The sequence below is a fragment of the Microcebus murinus genome, chromosome 28, assembly GCF_040939455.1.
Source record: "Microcebus murinus isolate Inina chromosome 28, M.murinus_Inina_mat1.0, whole genome shotgun sequence".
In the NCBI taxonomy this organism is placed as follows: Eukaryota; Metazoa; Chordata; class Mammalia; order Primates; family Cheirogaleidae; genus Microcebus; species Microcebus murinus.
This window is the reverse complement of record NC_134131.1, coordinates 5,213,324-5,229,740: the sequence shown is the minus strand read 5'-3', so window position 1 is coordinate 5,229,740 and position 16,417 is coordinate 5,213,324. Positions and strand designations below refer to the sequence as shown.

At 47.4% G+C, this 16,417-nt stretch overlaps 1 protein-coding gene across 1 annotated transcript in view; it reads right to left on the bottom strand.

Annotated features, from left to right (window-relative positions):
* The window catches only part of GXYLT2 (glucoside xylosyltransferase 2), a 67,083-nt gene extending 56,923 nt beyond the window's left edge, over positions 1 to 10,160 (bottom strand). The window contains exons 1-2 of the mRNA XM_012787412.3: positions 9,939 to 10,160; positions 123 to 254 (exon numbers count right to left, since the gene is read on the bottom strand). Of these exons, the coding sequence (XP_012642866.3) occupies positions 123 to 254; positions 9,939 to 10,028 (222 nt within the window). The 5' untranslated portion in view covers positions 10,029 to 10,160. The remainder of the gene's footprint in view (positions 1 to 122; positions 255 to 9,938) is intronic.
* Positions 10,161 to 16,417: the final 6,257 nt, after the last annotated feature.

Below are 16,417 nucleotides of genomic sequence, written 5' to 3'. Positions count from 1 at the left end.
CCAAGAGAGACACATTTTCAGCTGTAAATTAAACATCCATAAACACACTCCAGCAAATTGCACCAGGGTTCCAAGAGCAAGTCTCTTCCAAGCTACTCCTTATTAAAAACAGGTGTTCCTACCGGAAGAAAGAGTCTCTGGGCAGCGCAGGGTTTGAATAATTTCTTCCATTCCTGAGGGTTTCCAACAGAAAATGTGATGGGGTAGATTCTGTGTTCAAACTTCTTTGTATACGAGTCGGGCCACTGTCGTAACTGAAACACATGAATGGCAAGGGAGAAGTGATTAGACGCCAGAAAAATATGGAACCCACCTGGAAGGCTTCTGGATGGCCAAATGGAAATTATTCAGGCAACATACACAGAAAGTCTAACTTTGTCACCACTATTAACGTCCACTAAATGAAACGGCATTTTTCTCTTACTAAAATTGCTAGGATTTAAAAAAATAACATTCCCAATTGGCAAGGGTGTTGGCAAACCAGCACATAGGAACTGCCAAGGCGAGTATGGATTGGAACAAACTTTCAGGAGGGCAATTTGGAAATTGGTAACAACAAAGCCCCAAAGATAGAGATACAAGGATGTTCACCACAACCTAGTTTGTAATAACAAAACTTGGGAACAATCTAAATGTCCAATCATAAAGAATTAATTATGATAGCACCATACAATGCAATAATGTGCAGTTAGAAGAAAGTAGATAATAAAGTAGATCTGTATCTACTGACATAGAAAATGGTTATGATACATAGTTAGGTTTTAGAAAACGCAAAGCACACAAAAATTTCATAATATGGTTCTTTCTTATAGGAAAAATATACATTTTATATGAAGAGAAAAATCTAGATGAACGCATGCCAAATGATTAAAAGTGGGCATCTCTAGAGGTAGTGGTGGTAGTTTCATTTTCTCAGTTTATTTTTCCATATTCTTTGGAACTTTTTCAGTAAGTATATATTATATTTTTTGCATACATCAATTTTATAACAAAAATTTAAAAATATACTCTAAAGAGTATTTTATGTTTATAGAAAAATCAGCCAGAAAGTGTAGAGTTCTCATATAGCCTCTCTTCCTCCCCCCTGCTAGTTTCCTCTAATATTAGCACCTTGTATTAATGTGATATGTTTGTCACTACTGATGAACCAATATCAATACAGTATTATTAACTAAAATTCATAGTTTACATTAGGGTTTACTCTTCGTGTTGTACAGTTCTATGAGTTGTGACAAATGCATAATGTCATGTAACCACCATTACAGTGTCATACAGAACAGTTTCCCTGCCCTAAAAATCCTCTGTTTCACCTGTTCAACCTTCCTTCCCCCCCCCCCCCCCCCGATCTCCTAGAAACCACTGATCTTTTTATCGTCTCTTAGTTTTACATTTTCCAGAATGTCATATGTTGGAATCATACAGTACGTAGCCTTTTAAGACTGGCTTCTTTCACTTAGCAATATGTGTTTAAGGCTCCTATATGTCTTTTCGTGGCTTGATACCGTGTTTCCCCAAAAATAAGACCTACCCATAAAATAAGCCCTAGCAGGATGTCTAAGCATTTGCGCAATAGAAGCCCTACCCCGAAAATAAGCCCTAGTGATGGGCGTGGCTGTGCAGCGCATCTACACAACCCATGCATGTTGTCGCAGAGCCGGAAAGAAGATGAGCAGCCCTTCTCATCTGCCCCATGACAGCTCTAGTGCTCGACATGAGAGATTGGGGCCGATGGTTCTAAAGGAAATAGAGTCGCAAGAAATTCAGGGTGGAATTCGGGGTTTGGAGAGTTGTGATGATATTCCAGAAGACGACGATTTAACTATATTTGAATAAATGTAGATTGTTGTACCGTACTTAAAAAAAATAACACATCCCCTGAAAATAAGCCCTAGGGTGTCTACTTGAGAAAAAATAAATATAAGACCCTGTCTTATTTTCGGGGAAACACGGTAGTTATTTTCTTTTTAATCACTTAATACTGTATTCCATTGCATGGATATACCACAGTTTGTTTATCCATCGATCTATTGTCTTGGTTCCTTCCGGTTTTGGGAAATTCTGAAAAAGCTGCTATAAACATCTGTATACAAGAGTCTGTGTGGATATAAGTTTTCAACTCATTGGGGTTAAATACGTATGCATGCAATTGCTGGATCGTATGGCAAGCCTACATTCAGTTTTCTAAGAAACTATCAAACTGTCTTCCAAAGTGGCTGTACCATTTTGTGTTCTCATGAGTAATGAATGAGAGCTCCTGTTGCTTCACATTCTCACCAGCATTTGGTGTTGTTAGCGTTCTAGATTAGCCATTCTATTAATAATAGGTGTGTAGTGGTATAGCATTGCTGTCTTAAGTTGCAATTCCCTAATGCTTTATGGTGTTGAGCATCTTTTCATATGCTTATTTGCCACCTATGTACCTTCCTAAGTTTTTTTTTTTGTTTTTTTTTTTTTTTGAGACAGAGTCTCACTTTGTTGCCCAGGCTAGAGTGAGTGCCGTGGCATCAGTCTAGCTCACAGCAACCTCAAACTCCTGGGCTCAAGCAATCCTCCTGCCTCAGCCTCCCGAGTAGCTGGGACTACAGGCATGCGCCACCATGCCCGGCTAATTTTTTTTTTTTCTATATTAGTTGGCCAATTAATTTCTTTCTATTTATAGTAGAGACGGGGTCTCGCTCTTGCTCAGGCTGGTCTCGAACTCCTGACCTCGAGCAATCAGCCCGCCTCGGCCTCCCAGAGAGCTAGGATTACAGGCTTGAGCCACTGCGCCCGGCCTCTTCCTAAGTTTTTGAGTCAATGTCTTCCCATTGCCATAATAATTCTACTTTTAAGAATTTATCCATGACCAAGTGTGGTGGCTCATGCCTGTAATCCTAGCACTCTGGGAGGCTGTGGCAGGAGGATTGCTTGAGGTCAGGAGTTCGAGACCAGCCTGAGCAAGAACGAGACCCTGTCTCTACTAAAATGAGAAAAATTAGCCAGGTATGGTGGCACACGCCTGTAATCCCAGCTATTTGGGAGGCTGTGGCAGGAGGATCGCTTCAGCCCAGGAGCTTAAGGCTACAATGAGCTATGGTGACACCACTGCACTCTACCCAGGCCAATAGAGCGAGACTCTTGTCTCGAGGGGAAAAAAAAAATTCCTCATTCTTTTTTGGTTACTTTGTGTTATTCTCAGGAGGCTAAGTCACATACAATAAAACCAATCCAGGCTCTTAAAGCCAAAGAAGAATTTAGAGAGAGGATATTGGGTAGCTCAGAAGACCGCCGGGAGGGCTAGAGAGCCAGACTCAGGGGCTACACCCTGATCCAGCCAGAGCCAGGCCCAGGTGCCGCCTGTGTCTTGTCTGCTAATCAGAAGCGACTTACTACAAACCAGCCTGGGGGAGTGGGGAACCACAGCCACTGTCGCAGCCTGCCCCACGGGGTCCGGGCACTGCAAGTTCCTGCTGACACCTCTTCCCAAGGTGGTCTCCCGCTCCGCCCGGACGGACACACACGCACTGTCCCCACCTGTCACCGTGATGGACGGCAGCCTCCCTACTTTTGTGTCCCTGTGTTTCCTGACTCTGAGTCTGGGGCGGAAGCACAGGTGAGCCAAACCTAAGCCACACGAGCCACCCCGGGCTGCCAGACCAGGCTTGGCCATCAACCAGCTGGCATTTTCCACTTCCTTGTTAGCAGACGACAAAAATAAACGAAACTTTGAAATATTAAATATCTACGATGTAGACGGTAAACACCACTTGACATATTGTACATGGTGCAACTTAAAAAAAAAAATCTACTTAAATAGAGAAGAACTCACCCACACTGCAACCCCTAGAGCAGGCGTCCTCAAACTACGGCCCGAGGGCCACATGCAGCCCGCTGAGGACATTTATCCGGCCTGTCGGGTGTCTTTGCCACCGCTGCCTGTCCTGCTCAGCAGCCGGCCTGTCCCCGGCCACAGTGCGCACTCTCCAACGGTCTGAGGGACAGTGAGCTGGACCCCCGTTTACAAAGTCTGAGGACCCCTGCCCTAGAGGAATCATGAGAGCAACTGGCATTTTGTTTTATTTTCACCTGAGATTAAAAAAAAAAAAAATATGTGTCCCCAAGCTTCCCAGGAAGTTGCCCCAAGGAACCCTGGATGGCCACAAGGCCTCCAGCCAGCACTGAGCGGCTGAGAACGGGGACAGGGCCTGGCCGGGCCTGTCCTCACCCGCGTCCGCCCGCGGCTTGGCGCGAACCGGCTGCCACCGTCCTCGGGCCGGCGACACGTCCCCCGCGCGGGAGACGCTGCGAAGGAGCATTCCTCCGTGGAAGGGGGGAATAAACAAACCCACCGTCGGATCCGCCTCGCCCGCACGCCCTGCGGCGCAGCGCCCCCTCTGCTCCGAGATGCAGACGGCAAAGCTGGGACGGAGAGAAAGTTCCAGAACTCACACCGGGCTCGGGCTCTCAATCGAAACGGGCACCGCGATCCCTGCGTGGGAAAGCGGCGACGCTGCCTGGTGTCTGACACCCCGAGGTGCGCTCCTTCCTCGCCTGAGCTTCGCCGGCCCGCCGAGGACGCGAGGACCCGAGGACGAGAGGACCCGAGGACGCGAGGACCCGAGGACGAGAGGACCCGAGGACGCGAGGACCCGAGGACGCGAGGACGAGAGGACCCGAGGACGCGAGGACCCGAGGACGCGAGGACCCGAGGACGAGAGGACGAGAGGACCCGAGAACCCGAGGACCCGAGGACGAGAGGACCCGAGGACGAGAGGACCCGAGGACGAGAGGACCCGAGGACGAGAGGACGAGAGGACCCGAGGACGCGAGGACGAGAGGACGCGAGGACCCGAGGACGAGAGGACGAGAGGACCCGAGAACCCGAGGACGAGAGGACCCGAGGACGAGAGGACCCGAGGACGAGAGGACGAGAGGACCCGAGGACGCGAGGACGAGAGGACCCGAGGACGAGAGGACCCGAGGACGAGAGGACCCGAGGACCCGAGGACGAGAGGACCCGAGGACCCGAGGACGCGAGGACCCGAGGACGAGAGGACCCGAGGACGAGAGGACCCGAGGACCCGAGGACGCGAGGACCCGAGGACGAGAGGACAAGAGGACCCGAAGACGAGAGGACCCGAGGACGAGAGGACCCGAGGACCCGAGGACCCGAGGACGAGAGGACCCGAGGACGAGAGGACCCGAGGACAAGAGGACCCGAGGACCCGAGGACAAGAGGACCCGAGGACCCGAGGACGCGAGGACGCGAGGACCCGAGGACCCGAGGACGCGAGCTGCAAGGGACGAAGCCGCCAGCGCAGGGCAAAGCGCGGCGACCACGACAACCGGCTCTTGGCTTGCAGCGCTCCAGCTGCCGCGGCTCATGCAAGACCACCCCAGACCTCAGCAGCGCAGGACGGCCTTCTACCACGCCCGCAGGCGCCCTGGTCGGGACGCGGGCAAGGCGCGGCGGGGACAGGGCGCTCTGCCCCACGACGACTGTGCCTCCGCTGGAGGCCTGCGGGCTGGAGCCGTCTGAGGGCTTGCTGGCCCACAGGTCTGCGAGGTGAGGCTGCCCGGGGACTGGAGGACTCAGCTCCTCTCTGCGCCATCCTCCCGGCCTAGTGTCGCCAGGGAGGCTACTTCCGGCTCCCTCCAACATGGCGGCCAGCGGCCCAACATGGCGGCCGGGCTGCCCAACATGGCGGCCAGCGGCCCAACATGGCGGCCGGGCTGCCCAACATGGCGGCCGGGCTGCCCAACATGGCGGCCGGGCTGCCCAACATGGCGGCCGGGCTGCCCAACATGGCGGCCGGGCGTCCAAACATGGCGGCCGGGCGTCCCAACATGGCGACCAAGCAGAAGGTGAATCCTATTTATTTTTATTTAGGTATGTATTTATTTTTTTGAGACAGAGTCTGGCTCTGTTGCCCAGGCTAGAGTGAGTGCCCGGCCATCAGCCTCGCTCACAGCAACCTCAGACTCCTGGGCTCAAGCGATCCTCCTGCCTCAGCCTCCCGAGTAGCTGGGACTACAGGCATGCGCCACCATGCCCGGCTAATTTTTTCTATATATTTTTAGTTGTCCAAATAATTTCTTTCTTTCCTTTTTTTTTTTTTTTTTTTAGACAGAGTCTCACTCTATTGACCGCGGGCTAGAGTGCCCTGCCATCAGCCTAGCTCACAGCAACCTCCAACTCCTGGGCTCAAGCAATCCTCCTGCCTCAGCCTCCCGAGTAGCTGGGACTACAGGCATGCGCCACCATGCCCGGCTAATTTTTTCTATATATATATATTGGCCAATTAGTTTCTTTCTATTTATAGTAGAGACGGCCTCCCTCTTGCTCAGGCTGGTTTTGAACTCCTGCCCTCTAGCAATCCGCCCGCCTCAGCCTCCCAGAGAGCTGGGATTACAGGTGTGAGCCACCGCGCCCGGCCTAATTTCTTTCTATTTTTAGTAGAGACAGGGTCTCGCTCTTGCTCAGGCTGGTTTTGAACTCCTGACCTTGAAACCTTGAACCATCCTCCCGCCTCGGCCTCCCAGAGTGCCAGGATTACAGGCATGATCCCCCTCGCCCGGCCCTCCTTTATCTGTTTTAAGTCCACATCTGTAGTTTGTTCTGTTTCATCCCCATACTCCAGCTTCTGGCATGCAGTAGGCACTCAACAAATGCTTAGATGGGGATTGTACAGGACGTGACTAGCGTGTGCCCATAGCCCACTTCCCTTTGTTCCTGCACGCAGAGCAGCGCTTCCCAGACCACTGCAGTTGCATGGGCCTGTGACGGCTTCTGCCAGTTAGACGTGCACGGGAGACCTGTGTCATTGTCACGCTGCGGGAGTGAGAGGCACAGTCATGATCCTATAGCCTCTCTTTCCTGCAGTGACATTGCAGGAACTGTAGGTGCCAAATGCTCCAGCCGGTGCAGCTACGGGCGTGAACAGCCTCCTGGACTTCCGTCTCAGACCTAAGAGACTACGTGGGACGGAGACCCTGTCCCCTGGGGTGGCAAGTGTCAGGCATGACGAAAGTCTCCGAACCTCTTGAGAGCTGTTACCGCAGCCTGACCGACTGTGATTACAGATCTACCATCTATTTTATCAATCTTGCCAGCCTCAAGTTGCAGGTGGGGAAACTGAGGCCCAAAAAGGCCAAAACACTTACTCAAGATCACACAGCAGGTAAGCAGTGGAGCTGAGTTTTGAATTTGAGTTTTCTGTCTACTAGTTCAGGTGGAAGTATGGTACAGTGGTTAATCCCAAGGGCGTTTGAGAAAGTAAACATGACATGACACCTAATGAGCAAATCACTAAAACTCTCTAAGCCTCATTGATCTCAGTCTGTGAAATGGGGCCATAACGGGTACCTTCTTCAAAGGGTTGTTGTGAGGATGGAATGCGAGGAAATGATAAAGCCTAAGCCCTTGGCAAATGCAGTGTGTCGCATTATCATTTCCCTTTTATCACCGCTCCTGAGCGAACTGTGAGTTTCCACCTTTTCCCTTCCCACTTCCCCTGACTCGGGTCTTTTATAAGACAGTTTTTCCAATCAGTTCCAGAGCCCCGAGACTCTTCGCTCCTTGGCTTCTCTTGGGGAAGATGTCAAAGTAATTTTTTTTCCTTTGAAAACAGGACACGTGCTCTAGCTTTCTGTTCTTAGCCTTTCTCTGCCCAACATGCTTCCGTGGGCATCTCCCATCCGAGCAGCTAGCCTGGTGACAGGACGGGCGCTGCGGGCTCAAGCTGGGAGACACGAAGCAGAGCAGCTTCTTGCTCTGCCAGCATTCCAGAACTTACTGCAGGAGAAAACTCTCAAGGAAAACAAAGCTTGGTCTGCTAAGGTCACACATGTACCCCACTCGGGGAAGGGGCCTTTCCAAAGCTCCTCTTGCCTACTGGTAAAAACTCATTGCTCCTTTCTCTCAGGTGGGAATAGTCAGATAAATGATGATCCAGCCACTCCATAAAATAATATGTAGTCCCCAAAAAGGGTGAGGTACAGATGTAGGAATATTGAATGGGGACAATGCTGGTGACACAATTTTAAGTGTGGAAAAGCAACACATACACTATAATCCTCATTTTGTAAAAGAAATACATTTTAACCTGGATTCATATATATAATTATATATATGTGTATCTATGTATACAAACATACCGACACATGTACACCTGTATATTAAAAAAAAAAAACATGGTAGAACTACTCAAAATTTTTAACTCTGATCATTCCTTCTGGTGGGATCAAAGGTAGGAAGGGGCTAGGTGCGGTGGCTCACGCCTGTAATACTAGCACTCTGGGAGGCCAAGGCCGGTGGATTGTTTGAGCTCAGGAGTTCGAGACCAGCCTGAGCAAGAGCGAGACCCTAGTCTCTACGAAAAATAGAAAGAAGTTAATTGGACAGCTAAAAATATACAGACAAAATTAGCCGGGCATGGTGACGCATGCCTGTAGCTTCAGTTACTTGGGAGGCTGAGGCAGGAGGATTGTTTGAGCCCAGGAGTCTGAGGTTGCTGTGAGCTAGGCTGATGGCCGGGCACTCACTCTAGCCTGGGCAGCAGAGTGAGATTCTGTCTCAAAAAAAAAAAAAAAAAAAGGGTAGGAAGGACTTCCATGTTTTAATTTATCAACTACATTGTTTGAATTTATGTCAATGAACATATACTACTTGTTATTTTAAAAATAACAGATATAGGCCGGGCGCGGTGGCTCACGCCTGTAATCCTAGCTCTCTGGGAGGCCGAGGCGGGCGGATTGCTTGAGGTCAGGAGTTCGAAACCAGCCTGAGCAAGAGTGAGACCCCGTCTCTACTATAAATAGAAAGAAATTAATTGGCCAACTAATATATATACAAAAAATTAGCCGGGCATGGTGGCGAATGCCTGTAGTCCCAGCTACTCGGGAGGCTGAGGCAGGAGGATTGCTTGAGCCCAGGAGTTTGAGGTTGCTGTGAGCTAGACTGACGCCACGGCACTCACTCTAGCCTGGGCAATAAAGTGAGACTCTGTCTCAAAAAAAAACAAAAATAAAATAAAATAACAGATATATATACATATATAAAATATAAATATTTTATATTTATATAAATATATAAATATATTTAAAAGTATATAAATATATTAAAATATATAAATATATTAAATATATTTAAATAAATATATAAATATATTTATAAATATATTAAAAAATATAAATATATTATAATATACATTACATACTATAATATATAAATATATTAAATATATATTTATATAAATATATAAATATATTAAAATATATAAAATATATTTGAATAAATATATTAAATATAATAATATATTTATAAATATATTAATAATATATAAATATATTAAAATGTATATAAATATATATTATATAATATATATTATAAATATATATAAATATATTAAATATAATATATAAATATATTATAATATATATTATATGCTATAATATATAAATATATTAAATATTATATAAATATAAATATTTATATAAATGTATAAATATATTAAAAATATATAAATATATTTCAAATATATTAAATATATTTAAATAAATATATAAATAAATAAAATATATATTATTTATAATACATATTATAAATATATAAATATATTAAATATAATATATAAATACATATTATATACTATAACATACAAATATATATAAAAATAAATATTTATATAAATATATATAAAAAAAGCTACCTGCCTCTTGAATGAGAACAACGTCAAGAACAAAGTGTGTCATCTCATGGAACCCTGACGGCAGCTCTGCGAGGCAGGTGTAATTATCCCTGCATCTGCATCATAGATGGGAAAGCAAGGCTCGGAGGCGCGTGCTCAAGGACAGGCCACCGAGTCGGCAGCGCAATGCACCAGGGAGGAGAGCGTGCAGCCCCTAACACGCAGTGTGCGCGCTGGGTGAATGCGGCGCCACCGTTGTCGCGAACTCACCTGCTCGTCGAACTCGGGCCTCAGGGCGTCCTCAGTGAAGATGTGGAACTGTATCTTCCTGTGGCTGAACAGCACGGCCGATTTGAGCATGACCAGCGTCTCCTCCAGCCGGTCGCCGCAGGCCACCACGGCCAGGTGGATCCAGAGCTCGGGGGGCAGCGCTGCTTGGAAAGCCCTGGCTCCCCCGGGCCTCCTGCAAAGAGGAAAAGCAGGTCCCAGCTATTACTAAACTCAAAAAAAAAAAAAAAACAAACCGAGCTAGTGAATGGTTAGAACATTTCAAAACATGAACAGGCACAATCTGTTATGTTTTATAAAGTGATAAGCATTTTGACAATTCTTCCTGCTTAGAGAAAAATACCATTTATTCCCATATTTGTTCTGGCAATGGCAGGATGAGTCACTGTTTGGACTGCTATAGGTGTCTGAGGCTTTTTGCTGCCAGCACTCAGCTGTCTGGTGCCTGCTGGCTGCCTGTGGCCCGTGTTTGGAAATAGTATTGCTAAACTTCGACAGCTGACACCAGGGACACGGAGCTCCCCACTGCACGGGCCATGGAAATTCGATTTGAATGCAACTTGAACAAGAGGAGGGTAGCTTGTGGCTTTCCCATGTGAAATGAGCAACATGATACTCCCATCATCTGGATGTTTTTAGGTTGTGGAGGAATGCATGACCACTGGACCAAAGGAAAGCCACGCAAGTCCGGGAGGTGAGCAGAGGAAACAGCCTAGTGCTGCCCCACTGCATCTCGGGAGAGTCTGGAAGAAACAGGTGTTAATCCTGACTGTCTCGCCAAAGACTGGTGAGGCGGTGGGTATGAAATGCATCGTCCACTACGGAAATTCATATTAACGAGAACCAGGCAGGAGGGGAGGCAGGTTAAAACTGAGACTGATCAAGGTAACATACACTGAGCCAACAGCTGAGAAGGGAATAGGGACCAAGAGTCCAGAATCATCATCCAGCTATTTCCTAGTAATAAAAGATTTGTTCCAGACAAGGAGATGCAGCCAAGCCTCAAACGCACCACTGAGAGACATTTGCAGGCAAGTTGGAAGGAGCTGACCGTGGAAAAGTTGCCCTGAGACAAATGAAACTAATTTACTTGCACAAAAGATTTGGAGACCAGGGGAACTTGGATGTCAAATGCCACCTTCCTTCCAAAAACTTCGAGTCCAATCAGCCTGTTGCTCCATTATTCGCTGCTCGGTTGAATAATGGCAGCCTGGCTCCAGATTTCTTTCACCAGGAGGAAAGTCGAAGATGTGGGTGGAGCACTTTGGAAATCTTTCCAATCTGATTACTTAAGAGCATGCTTAGCAGGAGCACGGCCTCATGGCACGGCTAGGTGCAGATCAGAGAGTTCCTTGCATTTCGCTTTCTTTGGGGATCACAGGAGAAGACAGTAGAGGTGTCCTAGGTATCCTGGAAGTTGTCCACTTCTCGCTATCCCCCTGCCATTACCTGGTGTGGCCACCATCTCCCCTCACCTCCCTCCCTGGGACAGCCCCCTGGGTGGTCCACCTGCCTCCAATCTTATCTTTAACCCCCAGCCCATGTTTTCTCCTTGTTGGTGCCAGAGTGTTATTCTTCTAAAATGCAACTAGGATTCTGCTATCTCCTTTTTTTTTTTTTTTCCTTAGAGACAGGGTCTTGTTCTGTCGCCCCAGCCAGAGTGCAGTGGCGTCATCGCAGCTCACTGCAACCTCCAACTCCTGACCTCAAATGATCCTCCCGCGTCAGCCTCCCCGAGTGCTAGGATTACAGGCGTGAGCCACCACGCCTGGCCGTGTTATTCCCCTGATTAAAATCATGCAAGGGCTTCCCACTGCCCTCAAGATCAAGTTCAAACTGGTGATTATGGCTCCTGCTTATATCTATTGCAACTGCTCCCGGCTTCCCAGTCTAGATGGGCAACCATGCCTGCTCACAGTCATTGTCACACTTATATCCACACTCTCTGTTTCATTTCCAGTTCACAACACCATGCTGTGCTGGCTCCGGGTGTTGGCACACACATTGTGTGTCTGTCTGTCTGTCTCTCTTAGAAATGCTCTTCCTTGGGAGGCTGAGGCCGGAGGATTGCTCGAGGTCAGGAGTTCGAAACCAGCCTGAGCAAGAGCAAGACCTGTCTCTACTATAAATAGGAAGAAATTAATTGGCCAACTGATATATATAGATAATATTAGCTGGACATGGTGGCGCACGCCTGTAGTCCCAGCTACTTGGGAGGCTGAGGCAGGAGGATTGTTTGAGCCCAGGAGTTGGAGGTTGCTGTGAGCGAGGCTGACGCCATGGCACTCACTCTAGCCTGGGCAACAAAGTGAGACTGTGTCTCAAAAAAAAAAAAAAAATAGAAATGCTCTTCTTTGCCCTCTTTTCCTTGCTAACTCGAGCCTGTTTGTTATCGACAAATCTTTACGGAGTCAATACTATGTGCAGGCACCACGCTAGGAAGAAAGCAGTAAACAACAACAACAAAAAAGTTGCATGCCTCTGCAGAGGTCACCTTCTACAGGGGATAAGGAAAACACAGAAATAAATAATGGTCAAAGTAGATCGTCACTAAGCGACTTATACATAAAGTTAGACCGTGCTAAGAACTACAAAGGAAATACACAGTTGAGCGGGACGGGGACCAGGAGCGCGGGTGGCCTGGTGCGGTGTTATGCAGCCCCAACACGGGACAGGCCCAAGACGAGCTCTGCCAGCCCCATGAAGGAGGGGAGGGAGAGAGCCACGTGCATTTCTGGGGGGATGGCAGAACGTGCATTTCTGGGGGGATGGCTGAGGGGATGGCAGAACAAAGGCACGAGGTCAAGGGTGTGCCTGGAGAATTCGAATCTCGTACCCCTGCCTACGAGACTCAAATGCCCACTCTCTTCCTTGGCTTCATGGGTGGCTTTTCATACCCACTAGTAAAGCCAACTTCCAATTAACTCATGTAAAGGAGTGGGAAGGGCATGTCAAAGACCATGCTAAAATGACAGTCGATTAAAAGAATCGCAGTCAAGACACTAGCCAAAATATGCTACAAAAGAGATTTTAATGGGAACTCATTTGCTTTAAAATTATGCCCAATATTTAGATAAATACCTTTATTTAGATAAATACCAATACCAATATTTAGATATAAATACCAATATTTATTTAGATATTATATTTAAATATAAATACCAATATTTAGATAAATACCAATATTTAGAATCTTACCTTTGAACATAAGATTCAAAGGTACTAACACAGTAAATGAAATGGCTTAGATATCTTAAATATGAAAATCCTCTTCTGCCCCCAAACAGAACAACTCCACCTAGTTTAGCATTACATGCTGGGCTTCTGCACAAATATCAGTTTTTTGTTTGTTTCTTTGTTTTTTTGAGACAGAGTCTCACTCTGTTGCCCAGGCTAGAGTGCCGTGGCGTCAGCCTAGCTCACAGCAACCTCCAACTCCTGGGCTCAAGCGATCCTCCTGCCTCAGTCTCCCCAGTAGCTGGGACTACAGGCATGTGCCACCACGCCTGGCTCATTTTTTCTATATATATTTTTAGTTGACCAGCTAATTTCTTTCTATTTTTAGTAGAGATGGGGGTCTCACTCGTGCTCAGGCTGGTCTCGAACTACTGATCTTGAGCGATCTTCCCACCTCGGCCTCCCAGACTGCTAGGATTACAGGCGTGAGCCATGATGCTCAGCCTGAATAACAGTTTTAACTTTAGTAATCAGGGAACTACAAATTCAAACCATAAAGAGACTCAATTTTATTTTCAGATTGGCAGAAATTGCAATTCGCAGGCTTCAGTGTGGACAGAGGACAGGAACGGCTCAGGCACTGCTGGGGGCAGGGTAAGTTGGCCCAGACACTTTGGAGAGCCGTTTGCAACATTTAGCAGGGGTGGAGACGGATACACACCCTCCCGCCTTCCAGTTCTACTCCTACGTATACAACCAGAAGAAATTCTCAAGCATTTGCACAAGACCCGTGCAAGAATGTTCACAGCAGCCCTGTTGACAACAATAAAAAATTGGAAATAAACTTCACAGCCCATGCAAAGGAGACTAGGGAATACATTTGCTGGCCGGGCGTGGTGGCTCACGCCTGTCATCCTAGCACTCTGGGAGGCCTAGGCGGGAGGATTGCTCAAGGTCAGGAGTTCGAAACCAGCCTGAGCAAGAGCGAGACCCTGTCTCTACTATAAATAGAAAGAAATTAATTGGACAACTAAAAATATATAGAAAAAATTAGCCGGGCGTGGTGGCACATGCCTGTAGTCCCAGCTACTCGGGAGGCTGAGGCAGGAGTATCGCTTGAGCCCAGGAGTTTGAGGTTGCTGTGAGCTAGGCTGACGCCATGGTATTCTAGCCCGGGCAACAGAGTGAGACTCTGTCTCCAAAAAAAAAAGAGAATACATTTGCTGTGTTTAAAGAGTGGAATATCATATAGCAGTGAAAAGGAATAAACCATCAGAAGGCCAAAGAGGGGGAAAAAAGCCATTGTAGGATAGCAACAGACTGATAGTATCTAAATGAAGCTTAAAAACAAGTGAAATAGCACCGTATGTGATTCACAGATAAAAGTAGCAAAAAGAAAATGCATGCATGAGAATGAAAAACATCAGACACAAGATAGTAGTTATTTCTGGAGACTTAACATTTTATTCCTTAAGCTGAGCGGTGAGTACACAGAAATTCATTTTGCTATTACCTGTATTTTTTCTGTCCCCAAACTATTTGACAAATACTTTTTTTTTTTTTTAATTTAAAAAAGTGTCCCTACAGGACAGCAGGCCACCTTATTTCTTCTCTGCAGGCCTCCGCGATTTGGGCCCGCACAGCGCAAAAGAGCAGGCGCTGGGCACTGCAGTCCTTCATGGTGTCTGGTGACAGGTGCTAAGAAAGAAAAAGCAAAGCCTCTCCTGGTGCAGGTCAAGTACCAGTGGTTTGGACTTAATGAGAGACCTTTGTGGGCCTCCCTCGTTCTCTCACATTACACGAAAAAAAATCTCAGGCTTTGGCCGGGCGCTGTGGCTCACGCCTGTAATCCTAGCTCTTGGGAGGCCGAGGCGGGCGGATTGCTCAAGGTCAGGAGTTCAAAACCAGCCTGACCAAGAGCGAGACCCCGTCTCTACTATAAACAGAAAGAAATTAATTGGCCAACTGATATATATATATATAAAAATTAGCCGGGCATGGTGGCACATGCCTGTAGTCCCAGCTACTCGGGAGGCTGAGGCAGAAGGATCACTCGAGCCCAGGAGTTTGAGGTTGCTGTGAGCTAGGCTGACGCCATGGCACTCACTCTAGCCTGGACAACAAAGTGAGACTCTGTCTCAAAAAAAAAAAAAAAAAAAAAAATCTCAGGCTTCGGGTCATGAGCGTGAGTGTCGTGTGGTCACAATGAGTAATAAAGTCTAAGGGCAGCAGCATGGCGTGTCTTTCACCAGCCCCTACCCGTGGCACCCTCGGCGCCTCTCAGATGTCACCCGAGACTGCCAGGATCGAGAGGAGCCCGGTCTGGGGACCCAGGACGTCTAAACCCCTTGATCCCTGGGTTTGGGCGGGGAAGGAGTGGTAGAGAATTCTAGCACTATTCTGACCAACGGTTAACTACGTTCTTATTTACCCTTTATAAAGGGGAACTGTGGTGCACATCAGCTGTTCAGGATTTTTTTTTTTTTTTTTTTGAGACAGAGTCTCGCTTTGTTGCCCAGGCTAGAGTGAGTGCCGTGGCGTCAGCCTAGCTCACAGCAACCTCAAACTCCTGGGCTCAAGTGATCCTCCTGCCTCAGCCTCCCCAGTAGCTGGGACTACAGGCACGCGCCACCATGCCCGGCTAATTTTTAATATATATATATATTAGTTGGCCAATTAATTTCTTTCTATTTATAGTAGAGACGGGGTCTTGCTCTTGCTCAGGCTGGTTTCGAACTCCTGACCTCGAGCAATCCACCCGCCTCAGCCTCCCAGAGTGCTAGGATTACAGGCGTGAGCCACCACGCCCAGCTTGTTCAGGATTTTTAAAGACCTGTCTCTAAGGCTGGGGCTGGCGGCAACCACCGTGGCCAGGACACTGGGAGAGCCTGAATGGGAATCAACATAACCCAGCACAAAGTGCCAAAAGATGGCAGGTCGGATCTCTGGTGACCTTACCTGGATCCAGGTACACCTGACCTTAACCTTGGGCAGTTTAGTTATGAAGCCAATAAATTGGCTTAAGTCAGTTTGAAATAAACTTCTAACTTAGCAACCAAAAAGAGCCCTAACATAAGTCCTAAAAACATGTTTCTAGTCATCTTGGACTCCTCGTGCCTCCCATATTTAATTGGTTCACACTTTGACATGCTCCTTGAATGCATTCCTTCGTTCCTGCTCACTGCCACGGCCCTGATCAGAATCCTCATCGTTCTTCCGCTTGGAGAGCCGGATGCGACGCCAGGCAGCACGCAGGGCAGGGGATCGCCCTACCTGGCCGCGAG